This window comes from Cucurbita moschata, unplaced genomic scaffold, assembly GCF_002738365.1.
Source record: "Cucurbita moschata cultivar Rifu unplaced genomic scaffold, Cmos_1.0 Cmo_Scf00010, whole genome shotgun sequence".
NCBI lineage: Eukaryota > Viridiplantae > Streptophyta > Magnoliopsida > Cucurbitales > Cucurbitaceae > Cucurbita > Cucurbita moschata.
The window spans coordinates 5040867-5059950 of NW_019268526.1; the positions used below are offsets into that span (position 1 = coordinate 5040867).

At 36.8% G+C, this 19084-nt stretch overlaps 3 protein-coding genes across 4 annotated transcripts in view; all 3 read right to left on the minus strand.

Annotated features, from left to right (window-relative positions):
• Positions 1-9625, minus strand: part of LOC111448294 (serine/threonine-protein phosphatase BSL3) — an 11584-nt gene extending 1959 nt beyond the window's left edge. The window contains exons 1-18 of one of the 2 annotated variants that reach the window (XM_023087790.1): positions 8698-9625; positions 7526-7586; positions 7364-7442; positions 7186-7265; positions 7015-7109; positions 6774-6873; positions 6131-6200; positions 5117-5218; positions 4921-5002; positions 3638-3817; positions 3127-3394; positions 2793-3027; positions 2485-2655; positions 1320-1558; positions 1126-1210; positions 938-1036; positions 655-854; positions 440-515 (exon numbers count right to left, since the gene is read on the minus strand). In XM_023087790.1, the coding sequence (XP_022943558.1) occupies positions 440-515; positions 655-854; positions 938-1036; positions 1126-1210; positions 1320-1558; positions 2485-2655; positions 2793-3027; positions 3127-3394; positions 3638-3817; positions 4921-5002; positions 5117-5218; positions 6131-6200; positions 6774-6873; positions 7015-7109; positions 7186-7265; positions 7364-7442; positions 7526-7586; positions 8698-9127 (2652 nt within the window). In that variant the 5' untranslated portion in view covers positions 9128-9625. Of the gene's footprint in view, positions 1-439; positions 516-654; positions 855-937; positions 1037-1125; positions 1211-1319; positions 1559-2484; positions 2656-2792; positions 3028-3126; positions 3395-3637; positions 3818-4920; positions 5003-5116; positions 5219-6130; positions 6201-6773; positions 6874-7014; positions 7110-7185; positions 7266-7363; positions 7443-7525; positions 7587-7677; positions 7791-8697 lie in introns of those variants that run through there. The other variant, XM_023087791.1, reaches the window with a different exon arrangement.
• Positions 9626-12458: 2833 nt separating this feature from the next.
• LOC111448296 lies at positions 12459-14478 on the minus strand. The gene is made up of 3 exons (XM_023087793.1): positions 14053-14478; positions 13100-13207; positions 12459-12982 (listed from the first exon to the last, which is right to left on the minus strand). The coding sequence occupies exons 1-3, from the start codon at positions 14368-14370 to the stop codon at positions 12665-12667; spliced, it is 744 nt and encodes a 247-aa protein (XP_022943561.1). The 5' UTR covers positions 14371-14478; the 3' UTR covers positions 12459-12664.
• Positions 14479-15641: 1163 nt separating this feature from the next.
• Positions 15642-18863, minus strand: LOC111448295 (probable receptor-like protein kinase At1g49730). The gene is made up of 7 exons (XM_023087792.1): positions 18663-18863; positions 17659-17908; positions 16684-16736; positions 16529-16596; positions 16312-16401; positions 16162-16231; positions 15642-16072 (listed from the first exon to the last, which is right to left on the minus strand). Exons 1-7 carry the CDS (start codon positions 18724-18726, stop codon positions 15765-15767), a joined length of 903 nt encoding a protein of 300 aa, XP_022943560.1. The 5' UTR covers positions 18727-18863; the 3' UTR covers positions 15642-15764.
• Positions 18864-19084: the final 221 nt, after the last annotated feature.

Genomic DNA, 19084 nt, shown 5'->3' on the forward strand with positions numbered 1-19084 from the left:
GGGGGGGGGGGGGGGGGTGATTATATATATGTACGTATATTGAATAGGGAATGGTGAGAAGCTTGTAGTCGGGTTTTGTATGGTTTGTGTTGGGCGAGTAGTACAATTCTTTGTTTTGTTCTCTTGAAGCTTTGTAACTTTTCAATTTCTAAATGAAATGCAAGTTTCAATTTCAAAATATTAGAAAACTTGAGCTAGGCTTTGAGGCATTATTTCATTAAACTCCATCATCATACAAGTTTTGCATCAAAATCTCAATCTTCAACCAGTACTTAGATCAGTTTCCTCCATATTAAGAAAGCATTGATGTTGTCTGAGATACGATTTTTTTTTTCCCGAAGTTCGGGTGTTAGTAAAGCAGAGAAGCAAATGCACCAGGTAGCAAGCAGAAACTATGTGAACTATCTATGACAGAAGGTTGAGCACATTGCACACTCACCCCAAAAGTAACTAACCCCGGACCTCTAGCATTTGGCCGCAGTCCTTCCACACTGTCATTTTCTGTAGGATCAGACCTGTAGAATTTCACATTAATATATGAAATAAGTATATTGCGGTGATGAAGTGTTAACAGAACAGCATACTAGATAATGTATTAGCTCATTACTCAGCTAGTCAAAAGAGTTGAAAACAACTGTAGAGATATGCACTAACCACAACAAATCCATAAGGACAATTGAACCGGCTTCCATTGTAATTGGACGCTGAATATTCTCAATCTGCTCCACATGATTTATTGACCGACCGATACCACCATGCATACAAACTATCTTCTTTTCAATTAAAGCTGCTAGAGGAAGCCAGTTAAATAATCGATTAATCCTATGCCATGCCCAAATTCCATCCCTCTCTCCCTGTTCCATAAGAAATGAAATGAGTCGCTATAACCAGTTTATATAATGGAACAAATATATATGGGTGTATACAATAATAATACCATCCGCTCGATACACTCAATCCGGAAGCCAAAAAGAGCATTAATATCTGCAGCTTCATGGTTCCCGCGAATCAAATGTACATTCTGCTGATACTCAACCTGCAGTAAGTGTATGCAAAATCAGCCAATGAAGGCTCGGTATGTGACAGATTGGTATTCAACTAACATAAGCGACATCACTCAAGTACCTTTAAAGCAAGTAGGAGGGTAATAGTTTCAAGGCTGTGTTGACCTCTGTCAACATAATCTCCTAAGAAGAGATAATCGATATATCTGACAGTTGTTCATCAAGAGATATTACGAAAATAGATTGAAAAGAAGATAATTGAAGATTCATGTTTGTCTTTCATAAACCAAATATTCCAAACAATCCTTTACTTACGCAATATCTCCAGCAGTTGAAGGTGCACCATACTCATCAAAGAGTCGCATAAGGTCCCCAAATTGACCGTGTAGATCACCAAATATTTTTATTGGAGCTCTAAGCTGTAGAACGCTAGGTTCACTTGAAAATATTTTCTCAGCACTATCACAAAGATCGGCTATTTCATTGCAGTCTAAGAAAAATTGCCGGCGAACAGGAGGTTTCCAACCACGAGGCTTTAGAAGGTGTGCTATCACCTGAAAAAGATAAAAGAAGAAAGCATACTATATCAAACCAAAAGGATAACGGGAATCAAGAAAAAATGCATAATGGAACATTAGCAATTAAGTGAATGTGTCATCTGATCTGCCTCTTTCAACTAAAGGCCAAAGGCAGCTTTGGGCATTTCTTGAAAGGAAACTTGGCATGGCCCTCAAGATAGTATAAAGCGTAAGCCATGGATTTAAATTAGAAAGACAAGGAGAAAATCAATATTGATTATGTAAAAGATACAAAAAGAGAGAGATCCCATCTATCAATTTCTAACTCGAGTTTTTTAAAGGTCATTCTTAGCATCGTTAAAAATAAATAAATAAAGACTTCAACGCCTTTTAAAATATTGCTTTAGATTGAAATCAAAATATCCACACTGTAAGACTAATATCTAAGAAGAAAATGGAAGAGAGTTAGGATTGTGCCAAAAAGAAAATGTTGTTGGAGGACACAGAAACTAGTTATCTCTGGAAGGGGGAAGCGATACCCATATGCTCGGGAATAAGTTGTTTTTTTATTGCCCATTCTGCATCATTCCAGAGAGCTCTAGCACTATTCTTACGCAAACCAGAGAAAGTTGATAATCATAGAAGAATGTTTCATAAAAGGAAGGAACGATAATCGACTTCAACTATCCAGTGGTGACCTGGCAAAGCCTATCAAGGAGAATGAGCGATTGACAACTAATTAAAATTCTGAAGGTTTTCTAAATTGTCTTGGGTTTAAGATAAAATAAAGAAACAAGTGGCACAAAAAATTCACATCTCAGAGCAGAATTCACCATAAACTTATAGCAAATATGCTTGGAAGATATTCAATGCCTCACTGGGGCTATAATGAACACTCAACACAGAACAATTCTGCATAACTTTAATAGGACCTAAATTATAATGAGCTGATCCTTGAATACCTTCTTGGGCACACTGTTGATGGACATCTGACGATCTAAAAGTTTCCTTGCTGCAGTTGCGTTCTCGGGAGTCCCATAGCTCACCCTCCGACCTTCATTTTCAAACTGATCAATTGAAAGTTGTCTCACCATGCCACCTAGAGCTCCACCAGTCTCAGCAGCAACAACCACCTAATAGTGAAAGGGTTAAAATATAGCACAGCATTTTTAGTTCACAACCACTTATACACACACACACACATATATTAAAGTCATAATAATGAAGAACCCGCCAAACATCCAGAGTAGTAATTGTAAGATATACTAACAGCCCTATGATGCAGCCTAACTCCAGCAGGAGCAATGTTATTTGATCCAGTAGAATCAGGCTTTATCAAGCTAGAAATCTGTTTCCCACTTGGAGTAGCCTCAGCCCCTCGATCCCTATCAGGTAGTTCAACTTCCCCATTGACTTGCCTTGCCTTAGCTGCAGCAAATGTAGCACTGATAGCCTCAGCTTCTGCTGCTGATGCCTCAACCAAATATTCAACACCTTTAATTCGCCTGCAGAGTATTATTGTACATCCAGTTCCAGGATTCTGAGTAAAGACATTGCAATACATGTTGAGAATTGAGAATCTAGCCTAAAGAAAATTTACTAACCGTTGGCCTTGAAGCACTGCATTTTCAGCGCTTATATCAGTGTGCATGTCACCATTCACGGGGGGAGCAACAGGATTTCCCAGCACCACTGAACCATCAGGAGCAGCTTCTGGCATTGTTTGTCTAGCTCTTTCATCAGTGAATCCGTACCTGGGTGGTAACCGCCCAGGTTGAACAGATGCAGCAGCAGCTGCTGCATGTGAAGCTGCACTTGTTGTTTCAGCAGCAGCCATATCTTCAGCAACTAGAAGGTCATCTAACAAAACACCTGTGGGATACATGAAAAATATTACCATGCCATGTATTATGAATTCTGAGGTACAGATGCTCTGTCAAAACTCATGAACAAAATACTATATTAGTATAAGAAGTTCAGCTCTTCAGACATTCAGAATACTGTTTCTATGAACTTCATTGACATGAAAAATATCAAAAAGATGTACACTTTGTTAGAATAACACACTCCTAACAGTTTTTGCACCCAAATCTAGAATTGCATAAGTAATCTCACCACCACGTAAACCACCATAAATGAAAATTAGGTCACCAACAGCAGCGGCTGCATGCCTGCAACGCCTAGTTAATTCCACAGAAGCATCACCACCTGCTGCATCAGCACTATATCTCCCTGTCCTGGGAGAGGTAACAACAGATTTTATGTCACACCAGACACCAGCTGCAGTATCCAACACTGTAAACAGAGTAAAGTGAGAACTTTGTAAGACTTCCCAAGGATAGAGATCCAAGGATTAGAAGAAACACACATAAATAATCATGTTAAGGTAGAGAAAAAGGCAAAAATAGTAGGTACTTGAAGGGCCAGAACAACTACAAAAAATGAAATAGCAAAAGCAAGAAATCAATGCTAACACAATTTAAATAGAATAGAAATTTCTTTTTAAGTCAACATTAACCGAAATCAATTAATTTATAAAGGAATGAAAGTCATTTGAGCACAGTAAGTCAAAGATGAACAGAAAAATGACCTAAGCAATTTAGAAACTCTCCATGAAACAACGTCATTAGCAGATTCAGCATCTATTTGAGCCTCCTATTGAAAGTAAAAGATTTTGTGGATCGTACTTGGACACAATCACAAAAGAGAGAATTCTTGGGAGAATGTCATTCCCAACTAGAAGTGTTTTTAATGCAACAACTCCATAAACCCATAACTAGAAGTGTCATTCCCAACAGAAGCGGCAAAATGGCAGACTGAACCCAAATGGTCAGACCTAGAAGAATCCAAACTACCCAAACGAAGAAGACGTAAAAATTCCAAACAAAAAACAAATAACAAACCCTCTGCTGAAGCAGCAGCAATGGTGGAAGACTGTGGGTAGCAACAGCAACGTCGAACGCAACAGCAGCAACTAAGGATGAGGGGAGGGGACGCAAGCAGGAATGAAGGAGGCACGATGATATTGCAAGTAAATTAGATATAAAAAAAATGAATAAAGACTACAGCAGTAACTATGCAACTCATTTTTAATCAAGTCCAAATTTGCTGATTTAAGAATTTATACAAGCATCAACAATCATCTGCATCTGCAGAACAGTTGAGTACTACGAAAAAATATCCTCACAGATGAAGATAAAGTGACGATAACACAACCACTCATGATGCTTTGGCCTCTCAACTTAGAGCCCTGTGTCATGTAATCTTCCCAACCTAGGTTGATTAATAAAGGCCTCTATTCGTGCTAAAATACTTTGCATGGGTAACAACAACCTCACAGAATAGTAGAATACATTGACGAAAGGGGAAGATAGCTCTTAATAATACTGATTTAGTACCTGCCACGCTTGATGAATCTTCTACCATGCGCCCACCTCCAAGGGCCCCTCCAGATACATGGAGTCGTGCATTGACAAATACCTGAAACAAGAGAAAGCGCAGAAAGATTTTTAATAGTAAGGGTCGAGAGAGAGGAGAGAGAGAGAGAGAGAGAGAGAGAGAGCAAGATGGAAAATTAAAGATGATTGAACGCACAGCAGCATGCTGATATCTAGGAGATGGTGAAACACCAGGAGCAATTGCCCATTCCCAACGACCATCTCTGTGTTTAGCTAGTCCATATGCACTTGCCAGCGGCTGCAGGCAATGGAGATAGGTAGTAAGAAGAACGTTAATCATGTTCAATACAAGTTTAAAATACTGTAAAATAATATAGGTTTAGCTAAGGTAACGACTTTTTTTTTTTTTTTTTTCCTTTTCTTCCTTCAGAGAACCAAATAGACAAATGTCACACGTGACTCCTCGCAATGATAGGAGTCTTTCAAGACAGAATAAATGGAGACATTCTATTTCAAAGTAAATGTAACTCTGAAGATGTGCTGCTGAAATATTTTATCCATTTCTGATAGCATCTAGTCAGTCAAACTTCTTTAATTATAACCATGAGTGTTCCATATGTCCAAACCTCAACTAATTTTACAAGCGAAATAAGATCTAAATCATAGATCAATTGAAATATTTTTCATAATAAATAAAAACTTTTATGATTTTGGGATCTCATAATTTATGCATATTGATTGATTACATTAGGATTTACATTAGTAATATCTAGTCATCTCTAGTAAATACTTATCTTTAATATATTTTACCAACGTTCTATCTATTCATATGTGTCAATGCTTTTATCTATTCTACCCACTGACTGCTCTCTTCTGTTTCTTTATTTTAGGTTTATCTTCTCTTGACCCATCATATAACAGGAATTACTTCCTAAACAAATGTGATATCAAGTAATAACATACCAATTCCAATCACTCACCCACAAGGAAAAGTTGCTGAGAACTCAACCTCATAAATCAATATTCAACTAAAATTGACAACTTGATTACAAGGAAGAGGAATACCATTGAGATTATGTGAAGGACACTAAAGCAAGCTATAACAAGCGCTAAGGATCTATTCAAGTCCGGATCAAACGGCTAACAGGATATCCCGTATCGAACCATTTAACAAAGTCAGGTGACGTGCAAAAATGATTCTTTTACTTACCACACTATTAGCATCTCTCCCTCCACATAGCAGAAGAAGACCATCAGATCGTGCACTAGCAGTTGCATACCTAGTGATATCTGAAGTGTCAAATAATGGCTGAAACTCATAATATTTGGAAGAAGAAAATTGGTTCTACAGGATATGAACAAGTAATGCAAACAATATCAAAACAGGTGAACTCAAATTATGAGATTTTTTAATCATTCAAGAGGTGGTTTGTTTGGCATTAGCGAAACAAGAGTTACTTTCCGATTCCAAGCACCCAAAAGTAATGATTGGGAAGAATAAAAAATTGGTTGGATAACATGATTGCAATTTACCCTGCGCCAAAACCTCAAAATAAGGAATTAAGTTTTAGGTGTAAAAACCACCAGAGCCTTTCTTTATTTTCTCTACCCCGAAGCACAAATATTGTCAAAGCGAATGTAACAAAGTGACAGACACAGTTGACATGTGATATTTTATTGTGTTGTTATCATATTTCTCAGGTAACTCTTCTTTGTTATCATATTTCTCCAAGTAACTCAATTAACAAAGCGAGAGATAAACCTACTGTGTTGTTATCATATTTTATGAAATGTTGCAGAAGCACACAAGCAAGACAAAGACCACATAAAAAGCAAAGAGAAAGGGGATTTACATGCAAGGAGGTGGACCCTCCCCTTCTGGTTCCAACTTACGCCATTCATAAGGTTTAGCAGCAGTGTCTAGTGCCCACACATCTGCCAAAGGCCGCTTTCCTAAAACAGAGACAAAATTTTATGTTGTGTAAAATAATACACAAAAAGTAAAAAAAAAAAAATTGATATTTTCTGAAAAATCAACCATTGGTTGCGTTAGATGAACATATTAAAAATTACAAAGAAGTATGACTTGCTTACCATCATTACCACCAATCGCCATGAGGTACCTCTGCCCAACTAGAGCCATTACATGTCCATAACGTGGTCCTGGACCAGGGCCTTGCACAACTACTCTATAGGAAAATAGTCATATGGGTCTATCATATAAAAATATCTGAAAATTAACAAAACACATCATCAGAGTCTAACCTATGCCATCGTGGGCGCTGCTGTGTAAGGTCAAGAACATGAAGATCCTCAGCAGACAAACCAGCTGGTCCAATTCCACCCTGCATTATAACAAAGAAAAGAAATGCATAATGAAGAACTAACAGAACCCTGACCAAGTAAACTATGCAACTTAATTCCGAAATTCCACAATGCTAACCTGAATGACTACCATAGTTCCAACAGCAGTTGCCACATGTGCAGCCCTCGGTGTAGGCGGTTCTCCAAGTGGAGTAATTCTGCAAGACATGTGATGAAGGAAGTAATGGCAGATGAAGACAAGGGGAATCGAAGGCGAGAGGATATGAAGTCTAGGACTTACCTGGACCATTTATTAGTTAAAACGTCGTAACAATGCACATCAGCAGTGGCACCAGCAAGCCCTGCAACATAGGAACTACAAAATAAGCATAATTTACAGCATTAAACATAAAAAGTTTTCTAGTTCAAAAACCATGTGCAGAGTCGTTCTACATTAGCTCCCGTGAAATCAAACTGCAGCTTACAAAACTGAAGTGGAATTAAAGTTGTCTGCTCTGCTGACATAATTTATGACACCAAAAAAGAGTTTGAATATCCTGAGCTGTACCTAGTAAAAATTTTCAATTCTTTACAAGTAGATCAGCAAACTTGCACCACATACTAGTTCCAAAAGATTAAAGTATCTAGTACAGACAACAGAATTTTGGGTATGGGTGAAAAAAATACAACTTAAGTGCAACACACGCTGTTCTGTCTCAAAAAAAGGACAGACTCACGCAATTGCAGCCTTGAACAATCAAGGGTTTTTACATGGTATATCTATCACTAACATGGCTAACTCTTCTGTAAACTATGAATTTGCTATCACATATTGGTTGCACAGCCAAGTTCACTAAGATTAAAAGAAATAACCACCTAAACATTCCTAAGTTACATGGGAACTTGTATTATTAATTCCATTCATCCTTCTCAACAATAAGCCAACAGGAATTAATATCCAACAATTAGGGATGATGACTTCCCTATTGATCACAAGTTTTTTCATTTTATTTTTTTGATCGATCACAAAGTAATTATACAACACGATGAAATTACAGTAAAATGGATCCGAGATTCAAACATAATCAGAAACCCCATGCCCTTAATAAAACAGGAGGCTTTAACTTCCCAGCTAGATGTGTTTGAACTCGAAGTTAGACTTCAAATTGTTCATACGACCCAACGCATTGACTGGTTAGAATGTCAAGAAACCACATCATTTAAGTTCCAGAAGAAAGAAATTCAAAATGAAGATTGCTTCAAACGATAATCTCCTAGGAATTAATACATTATGTCTGGTTGATTCAAGTGAAACGAAGGTTTTTAACTGAACAATCAAAATGGCAGTAACGCCATCAGCACCAAGAAGTAATGCGAGCTTAAAAAGACTTCACCAAATTACGCACACCGTCATAACCCCTCTCCGAACATAAATTCAACAATCGAAGAGTATAGTTAACAAAATTAACATACGGATTCCAGCACTTCCAGCTGATGATGGAGTTCCTGAAGCCGCAGAGTTGCCCTCGAGCGCAGTGGCACCACCAAACAATATCAATCTCGGCCCAATGTATCCCGGAGTCCCCTCCTCGCCAACAGACCCCACAGCCGTCAAGGTATGGCCACACCGCGGACCCGGACCATCTTCCTTCTTTTCAATTATTGCGTTTACTACTGAGTACATAGGCGCGAGCCTTGGCCCAACAACCGTGGTCTGCTGCATCTGCACGGCGACCTGTTGCTGCTGAGGCGATGACATAGGCTGCGGCGGAGTTCCACAGCTGGCTTGCGGTTGCTCCCTAAGCTGATCTCTATCCACTCCACCAGCCGAAGAAACAGTGCTGTGACTTTGCACCGCCGGATCGTGATCAGCCTCCGGAACCATCGACGAATCAACGTCCATTTATTCAGCTCTTCAGTTGAAACCACAAACTCGGAGATCGGATTTAGAATTCCGACGAAACAAAATTCCAAACAGGCATTTCGATTCGCCACAGAAGTCCAATACCGGACTTCCCACAGTTATCCGCAACACAACAATACCCAAAACCCTAGCAGAAATCCTCGATTTCCCGATTCTAACAAAGAACGAAAAAGAAATTCCGAGCACAAAAATCCGGCAGTAGAGAGAAAAACTTCCTTTACCCAAAATCACTTCCTCTTGGTGCCTTATTTCCCTCGAAAAGAAGTAAGAGCAGTACAAGCAATCTTCAAAGTCCCCTTAACGATCAAACCCACATCAAAGTTTGAGGGAGAACAAAAAAATAAAAGAAAAAGTGAGCAGAAATAAAATCCTGCCCTCTCTCTCTCTAAAAAATCCCAATCTCTCTCTAAAAAAATGTGTGTAATCTAGATGTAATCGAATTATACGATATGATAAATGAATGTCTCTCTATCCCGCTTCGACGAGTTATTTTCGTTATATATATATATATATATTTCCTCGCCGTTGTTTCTCTCTTTGAAGCTTGACGGCCCGTTTAAGTATGTACGGAAAGTGTATTTTGGGCCGTCAGATCTAAGCTCTGGCGGCGCGTTGTAGAACACTGGCACAAGGTACACCGGCTTTACCGGGAATATAGGTTTAACTATAAACGGTGATTACCGGTTCTTATTTCCCAAAAGTTTGTCGGGTGTTGACGACGACGCGGGAGATGGCGCGTAGGTTTGTGATTGGCCACAACAATACCGGCGGAGATTGGCGCGGCCGTTTGGCCGATGGTTTTGGAGGTTAAATTCCGTACTAATAATTTTAGTATTATCCCACTACTCAACTACTTTAATTTATTAATTTTTAATTATTAATTCTCCCATTTTAAGATTTATTAAATTTTAAGTCTTTTCCATTGGTGGTATTTATGTTTTATATCAGTACAATAAATTATTGAGTTAATTTATCCTATTAATTAATTTACTTAGTTTAGTAATTGTAATTACTGAAATGTGCCCACTAAGAAGTTAAACAACAAAATTAATTTAGACTAAACGAACGACTTTTTCTAAAAAGAAATTATTTTCTTTTATATCAAAGTATGTTTGAATTGAATGCTTTATTTCTAAAATTGACTTATTGGACCAATTATTTTTTTATTTTGACAAAATTTAGGAATGACTTTCTGAAATTAGTAATTTCTAAGCACTTTTTACTATTTTTAATTTGGTTTAAAGCAGTAATTTTTTCTTAATAAGAATATAAAATATTTGAGTTTATATTTCTAAAAAGATAAAAGTAATTTGGTTTAAATCTTTTTCTTTTTTATTCTAAAAATTAATAATTAATGTTAACGTTGGGCACTCTTACATTTTGAGCAATGTTAAAAGATAAATAAATTATTAATTTGGTTATTAAGTTTCGTTTTAATGTCACATCAAATGCAGGTATAGAGATAGTTGCATAAAAAAATTAAAAAAAATGATTTTATTATATATATATATATATATTGGGTTTATATAGTTTAAAATATTTTCAATTTAATCTCCATAATTTTAATTATTTTAACTATTTCTATTTGACATATTGTTGTTGTAAATAAGCAGAGATGGTATAGTCATGTTGATTGGAAGAAAAAAAGTGATGAAAAGGGGACATAAGGTGGTAGGGATGTGAGAAGTGAATCTTTGCCATTCTGTTTGGGGGCAGCTGTTTGCCCTACAAACAAAGCTTTTTATGCAACTCAGAACATTCCCCTACCAAAAATAATAACAATCAAACCCTAGCTAAAAAAAAGTACAAGTGTGTTAAATATATATATCTTATGCATTTTTTTTTAATGAAAAATATTTTTTTCTCGTCATTTAAAACTTATTTTAGTCTTTATATTTTCAATAATTCATCAGTGAAATCCCACGTCGATTAAAGAGGAACGTAACTTCTCTATACTGTCTTCATGTAAAGAAAATATCAATTTTACTTTTATTCAAAGGATTGATATTATCGAGGAGGATTTTTTTATAAGTGGAATAAATGCTCCCTATATAGATAATTAAGGTCAATCAAAACATATTATGAATTAGTCAACATTAATATTATAAAAAAGTTGAGGTCAATTCCTCAAAAACTTCCTCAAGAAGAAAAAAAAAAGTTGGAAGTCAATTAATGGCACATAATTTGAGATAGTCATAGCTTGACAAATAATGGGATAACACAATCAAAGCAACTTCATTTAATATTTAATATGGAATGTTACAAATCAAGCCAGACAAATATTGCATTATGAAAATAAATTACTTAAATTAGATTGTATACTAGGATTGATGGTATTTCTGCTCATATCAAATTAAAATTAAACATATACTATTAAGACGTTGGAAATTCAAATCTTTCTCTCTCCAAGCTAAAAGATTAAATAAGGTGGGAGAAGTTACAAACTAATTAACACAAAAATCATTTTGTAGAACCTTAGAGGTTTCTTGGAACTACAGCTGAACTTACTAATGTATTTTAAAGCTACAACTCATACATATGATCAACTACTCCACCCTATTTGAAAATATAATTCTAGTTATAGTTCTAGAGTTCGATGATTCAACCTAAAAGTGGTGGCTTATTAAATGAGAATTAAATTTTGTTTGGTTCTGAGGAAGTATTACGAGCTTATAGTTTATAAAAGTCAGCAGGCAGTTCTATCTGTACATTTCAAAAACTGAGTTCTATAGCTTATATATTTAGCAAACTTGTAGTAACCTCCTTACTAAACAGATGCCGCCGGCACCCAACTTCATAGGACACTCAATACCAATCAACTAAACCAGGAAAGCACACTATTTCTTCAATCTTCGTAGGACATTCAATGCAAATCAAAATAGGCAAGTGAAGAAGAAGAAGAAGAAGAAAACTGAGATAGCTTTCAAAACCAATCAACTTAATACACTACAAGATTGAAAAATGGCAGAGAGAAAAAGATGGAAGAGGAAATATATAGCAACTGTGCAAGTTTGAGAACACAAAAACAAACTTTTAGTTGTTCTCCACCAAAATAATCTTCTTATTTAAGAATAGGCCACAAACACTCCTTAAAAACCTCGATCAATTTTGTGAGATCCCACGTTGGTTGGGAAGGAGAACGAAACAATCTTTAAAAACTTTGAAGGGAAACCCAAAAGGGAAAGCTCAAAGGGACAATATCTGCTAACGGTGGGCTTGGACTGTTACAAATTTCTTGTTCTCAACTTACATTTTCATAAACCGCTTGTGAATTCATAATCAAATATATCCCATATAATTTCAGTAAGCATTTCCCAAAACAAAGCAGCAGGAGTTTATGTTAAATGGTAGTAATTGGTTCAAATAGTTTTTTCAAATGGGATGTCTCATACAAAGCAAAGGGGGCCGCAAAAGGATGGATATCAAAGCCAAGCAGGGAGCCCATGACAAACTGTAAAATGTATAGAAGTTATAGACCAACAGACAGACCTTGAGAGGAGTATGATGAATAACTAATTAGAAGAACCTATTATACTGGCCAGTAAGAGAATCCATGAGATTTGAATAAACACTATAGAGGGAATATTGTCGAAGGTTTTTTACTTCATACCAGGTGTTTAGCGCTGCAAGATGCTTATCTGTGCCTGAAAATGTCAGCTGTATTCCCAGACTACAATCCACATTGCCCCCTCGGTTTCTACAACTTGATGTTCTGATGGCACAATCCTGATTGTTAAGGCAGACATAACTAGATCTGGACTTGCCTGAGCACGAAGCACATCCATCTCTCTTCCAGTACAAGTTCTGCAGCCTGCCCTTCTGAAACTCAAGTACCTGCTCTCACCAAAATCGATTTCATTCATTAGATTATGTGAATTCATCAGCTTAATTTTATTTCTAACAAAACCTACAACTTCTCTAGCATCTACTTGCAGAGATTTTAAATCTTACCAGGGTGAAACTCGTCACTATGAATGTGCCATTAGCGACAAAGGCAGGCTGAGACCTTGCAGCATACTTTCTTCCAGCAAATGCCACCATGTAACCACCAAAAGTATCCTGGAAATAGCGAGGCATCAAGAATTATGGCTATTTCTAGTACTTATAGTGATGTTTCATTAAGAAGCAGCGAAATCTTCTTTAGCAATTAGGGATGCATTCAAGTCAGATTCGACATTTGATTAATCAGGGGCCATTACATAACTGCAAAGCTTCATCATTCTATAAATGCCATATGAATACTGATCTGCTAAGCACAGACGTGAAGAGTACAAAAACTTATCCAGTCCCCTCTATGAACACATTTCCTCAAACGAGATCTGATAAGCATACCAAGTAACCGGTCATTGAGAGACGAGACTCAGTGGCATAGATTGCAAGCTTATAACCGACTAAGAGATGGAAGCAAGAACGAATCACATGAAGGTTCTATCTATCTAATTGTCTCCATGAGAACGTCCCATCAAACAATAAATTCATAACAAGTAATCTGACACTGAGAGGCAAAACATTGCGCCATATATTACGAAGTTAAAACCAACCAAGAGAGGGAAGCGAGGATGAAGAACAAGTAGACTATCGATCTACACATTTAGTCAAACAAGTTTTTAAACTCATACCAAGCAATCTGATATTGAGAGACAAGACACTGTTTCATAGATTGCGAAAGATACAACCAAGTAATAAAGGATGTTACAAGATGGCCGTTCGATTCAAAGAATAAAGTAACATCAAGAATCCCTATGCTAAATCCACGTGAAAACTAGAAGAATATAGCCTACTTCTACCAACGTCTACAAATGGAAGGAAAACCGGAATAAAAACTTCGACCAAATTAGAAACTACACTGATCTGAGTGAGTATTCGAAATAATCCGAATCATGAAATCAAGATCGAGTTTGTACCGGAAAGAAATCGGAAGTATTGACGGAGAGAAGGGAGATCTCGTCTACTCGAGGTCTGAAAACAGCAAGCTGTGAGTTGAGCGATGCCAGAGAAAGACGACGGTCACACGGCGAGAGCTGATGGGACTGGTTAAAGAAGAATGAGTCCCTGGAAGAGAAAGCGATTCCGAAGGTGAATCCGTCGGACCTCTGAATCTTGGTGTCCGCACAAGGTTGGTATACATTGTTCGTATTCACAGCTTCAGAGTGAAGCATCAGCGCCATTAGCAAGAGCAGAAGCTCCATCGGCACTGTTACGAAGACCCTCACCGTCGCCATTATTGGAAGCTTTCCAGACGCCTTTTAGATTTGCGGATGTAAAGCAGAGGAATCGGGATTGAAAGAAGTGGAAACTCTTTATTCTTGGGGGATTTGAAAAATAATTTCCGAGTTGTTTTGTAACTTATCGAGTAATCTGGATTATTAATAATAATAAAACATACCTCAACACCAAATCTGTGTCGGGGGGAAAATACGTATTCCTTTTTTAAAATCTCCCTCTAAATATAGATGCGCTCTTCTCTCTCTCTTTTAACCATAACTGTTTTTATTGTTTTTTTATTTTTTACATAAGCTACGCTAATTTATTACAATTTTACTGAAAAAATTTGAACACGAGAGAAAAACATTTTTGAATCATTTAAGACTTAATATTTGAAATATTTGGAGAATATATTTATTATAGAATATATATATTTATAATTATTAATATTTTTTTTTATGTTTTAATTAATAATATATTTTATTTTATTCTCAACGTTTAATTAGTTTATATTTTCGTTATTTATATGTATTAGTTTGTATATTATTTAACTCTGTATTGTCCCATTCTTATACCCTTTATGTGGGTGAAAGAGAAATTTAGACTATGTTACGTTTAGTCTACATTTATGAGCATGATAAAAATAGCTCATAAATTTTACTTCTCTCTACTCAAGGTAATACGGTAAGTTTGTTACTCTATACGGTAAGTTTGTTACTCTACCCACCCAAGGTTATATACGGTAAGGTAAGTTTGTTACTCTTACTAAGTTTGTTACTCTTACTTGCTTGTAAGCCGTTGTTACTCTTTTGCTTGCTTATATAACTGTTACTCTTACTTGCTTGTAAGCCGTTACTCTTTTGCTTGCTTATATAACATCTCTTTCGAAAATCTCTCTCTGCCTTCGTTTTCTACAACTTTCTCGCATATGTCGCTTGCCCGTAGGCGACGTAAGAACGAATTGGCTTAGTCGTTAAAAATTGAAACCAAAGAGTTCAAGTTCAACATGTAAATTGCACTAAATTCAAGTATTTATTGTAGGTGGTAGAATTGGTCATTGTATAATTTACTTAACAAATATATATATACTTTACCCATTAGATAACAATCAAAATTTAAATTTTTTATTTTTGAAAACCGTCTTCCAAATTTATTTACCATTAGCCGTGGCAACCTTTCGTAGCCTTTGTTATTGCAGTATACAAATGTCACTTAATATGACGTGTTCACCGGAATAGCTCACAAGGTGTACCTCCAAAAAGATGTTTTCTTATATGAACTCATGAAGGAAGAAGGAACAGAATAATAGATTTTTTTTTTCCTAATAAAATAATTTAATTTACGTGGATATGAAAATAAGTCGTGAACAAAACAGGAACAAAAAATAAAATAAAAAATGAAGAAGAAAATACTAGTAGGTGCTAGTAACATCTACTTTACTCTGCAGATACCGGAAAATCTGTGGAATGGAGAATCTTGGCTTTTCTCTGGACTTTACACACAGCTTTGCTATTGATAGAAGATTTCTCACCTCTTTGTTGTCAAAACTATTTCCCAGATCAGGGTCGATCATCTTGTTCATTGATCTCGCAAAGTTTGTCCCTTGGATCCATTTGATGAGATCGCCGCTTGTCCCATCTGATGATTGTCCCGTTATGAGCTCCAGGATTAGGATTCCCAGCTGGTAAATTATGTTTCCACATTTCTCATCCATGAAATCTGCAGTGGTTATCAGAAGACAAGGAAAACTTCAATCTGGGGAGAATGATACTGCAAATCTCTACCATTTCTTTATTTGAGAAACTAACCATCTGCCTTTGATGCATCTGCCTGATCACCGCTGCTTACCGGGGAGCAGAGAAAGCCAACATCAGATATCTGAGCAGGTAAAAAGGATGAATTTTAACATGTTTTTTCACAAAATTCGAGCGAGGAAACTCCAAAGATTATTTCGGTACCTTTGCAGTGAAATTTTCATCTAACATAATAGTGTTTGAGGAAATGGAGACATGACACATTGGGGGGTCGGTGAAAAGAAGCAAGTATTCCTGCATCAAAGATAATTTAACTATGGATGCTTTAAGCCCTTTGTTTCGAATGTTATTCGAGGAGGTCATGGGAACTCACTTATGATATATCAAGTGGCAATAGTGTCGTTAAGTTTAGAGAACTTACCAAGGCAGCAGCCACTCCTGCGGCTATTTGCAGCCTCGCCCTCCAATTCAAGGGAGTCCTGAGAGGATCTGCCACAGAAGGACCATTGTGACTCAATCATCTATGTCAAATGTACACAAAACAATGCTTTCAAATAACTCAGTTCTCGATGATACCATTAAGATGATCCCTCAAGCTTCCATTGCCAATCTCGTCAAACACGAGCAATCTGCATAGAATGAGAGGATAAAATGGAAATGTGGAAATGCCAAACGACAGCAACTAATCAATGGACATAATAGTTGATATTGAACAGGTCAAAAGCAACTGCTGTGATCAAATTCGAAATAAAATTTGCTTTAACTTTGCTTCCCGTATGCAGAGATGTTTCGATCAGATCAAATTTTATTTGTGCATTTGAAAAGTTCTTAACTTGGGGTTCTCTCTTCTTTCTCACGGTTGTGTGAGATCCCACGACGGTTGGAGAGGAGAACGAAACATTCTTTACAAAGGTGTGGAAGCCTCTCCCTAGCAGAGGCATTTTCAAATCCTTGAGAAACCCCAAAGAGGACAATATTTGCTCCGCTAAACCTATCTCATTTCAAACCTATACTCAAATTCTTTCACCTAATCACAATATCTCTGAAATATGACAATCTCTCAATGAGTTAAAGCCTATATCCTCGTAGAACAAAAGTATCCCAGTATGTTATGCAAATAATCCAGCCATATGATGGTAGATCTATGTCATAGAGGCTTATTCTACTTAATTGCATTTGAGAATGCATGAAGTAATATGACAGGCACCGAAAAACAACTATATATGACAAAGTGTAAAGATTATTAGCCATTTGAAACATTTCTATGCTGCATCAGGATAACCGATACTATAATCGACATTTCTGCCTAAACTGTAGAGACATCACGGGAATGCATGTTGACATTCCACAACATAGACACTCGGATGGTTGCATGGACTTTGGAGCCCCCATGGGTCAGCCTAAGTCAGTGTATAGCGCCATATGAACAATACGATGCTAAAAGAGAGCGATATCCTCATATTATGCATGTTAGAGTAAGGTATCTGACAAACAAAGATGAAGCGAAGACTATACTCGTTCGATTGGCAGTCAAGATAAGAATCATCAAACCTCTTATGCCCTGTGGAGAAGCCTCTCAATGTAAGTAAATGACGATGGTGCAAGCGTCCAAGGAGCTGCACTTCCGTCTTGAAGACATCGTCATTCAAAGCTCTCAGTTCTTTTACCAATGCAACACTGCCATCTTGAAATTTAGCATTATAAGCAGCACACTGAGGATTGGTGTAGACAACTCTGTTGAACCCACCAGTTGCCCTTTTTATTTCCGTGTACGAAAAACGCCTCACGTATAATATTGGCACTGAAATAGAAAGCCAATTGAGTTATATTTAGGTACTTGTTTCCAGACATATAAAAGTACAAGAACATTATTGCAGGAAATAGGTGATGTGATCTAAATCCATAGGATTTAGAGCGCTGAAAATGAAAAATGCAGAAACAGACAAAACATATCAGCACAAAACATAAAGAAAAAGCCCCTGACGTATATATAGTGTCGCTAAGTGTATGATTGGGTATAATATCGCTCAAATCGATACTAGGTGCCATTTATATGAGCAAGAGCAGCTCATCGACGCCCTTAGAAAATGAGGTGTTGAAATTCGAAAAGTTCATAACATGACGAGAATGAAGGTAAGGAAAATCCTGTAGATTATAACGCAAGATTTAAAATCATTTAAACGTTGAATTCCTCATGTGAAATGCGTTCTTTAGCAATTTTGCTCGTAAAAATATCACGCGAAAGCGCAGTCAACGTCCAATTTCCAAATTCCGATACAGTTCAGAGCCAAGCTACAGAGAAGCATCATAATTCAACCACAACAATCAACAATCGTCTCAAAGCCTCACAGAATCCAATGGACCAATTGACCAAATCTCATATTTGCTTGAAATTCACCAATGCCAACAACATCAAATATGCGAAACACATTACAAATATAAACAAACAAAAAAAGGGCGAAAATCGAAGCGCAGAAGTGAACAAATATGCGAAACACATTACAAATATAAACAAACAAAAAAAGGGCGAAAATCGAAGCGCAGAAGTGAAGTACCAGAACGAGATCGATGAAACCATGCGAGGAGGCGATGCCTGAACCTGTGAATCCAGGGATCCATGGCAGGCAAAATTGAGAACCCTGGTGGGGAAAAATTAATGATGAAACTTCTCCAGCATAATGAATATTGCTACATTCCATTTTGTCGTGGGTGTTTCTCTTATAGACGGTTGGGCAAATCGCACGCTTTATCGGCTGACCTGGGAATTAACAGAAAATGGGTGAGAGAGAAATAGAAAAGCCCTCCTGTCTGTTTGTAGTTGAATTTACCGCTCCAAAAGTTATCGTTACCGTAACTTTATTTGTGGTCATTTCCATTGCTTTTTATTTTTTATTTTAAAGTAAATTGGAATAAACCTTTTCTTTATGTCTTTTCCAACCAACAAAAAAAAAAAAAAAAAAAAAAAAAAAAAAAAAAA

What these genes read in the sequence shown, in the direction of transcription:
- LOC111448296 (XM_023087793.1), bottom strand. Translation starts at nt 14,370, where the DNA reads ATGGCGACGGTGAGGGTCTTCGTAACAGTGCCGATGGAGCTTCTGCTC. An exon ending in ATACTTCCGATTTCTTTCCG is followed by an intron (nt 13,208 to 14,052) that starts GTACAAACTCGA and finishes CGCTATTTCCAG; the next exon opens with GATACTTTTGGTGGTTACAT. An exon ending in TAGTGACGAGTTTCACCCTG is followed by an intron (nt 12,983 to 13,099) that starts GTAAGATTTAAA and finishes TGGTGAGAGCAG; the next exon opens with GTACTTGAGTTTCAGAAGGG.
- LOC111448295 (XM_023087792.1), bottom strand. Translation starts at nt 18,726, where the DNA reads ATGGATCCCTGGATTCACAGGTTCAGGCATCGCCTCCTCGCATGGTTT. An exon ending in CTTGAGGGATCATCTTAATG is followed by an intron (nt 16,597 to 16,683) that starts GTATCATCGAGA and finishes CTTCTGTGGCAG; the next exon opens with ATCCTCTCAGGACTCCCTTG. An exon ending in AGATGCATCAAAGGCAGATG is followed by an intron (nt 16,073 to 16,161) that starts GTTAGTTTCTCA and finishes TAACCACTGCAG; the next exon opens with ATTTCATGGATGAGAAATGT.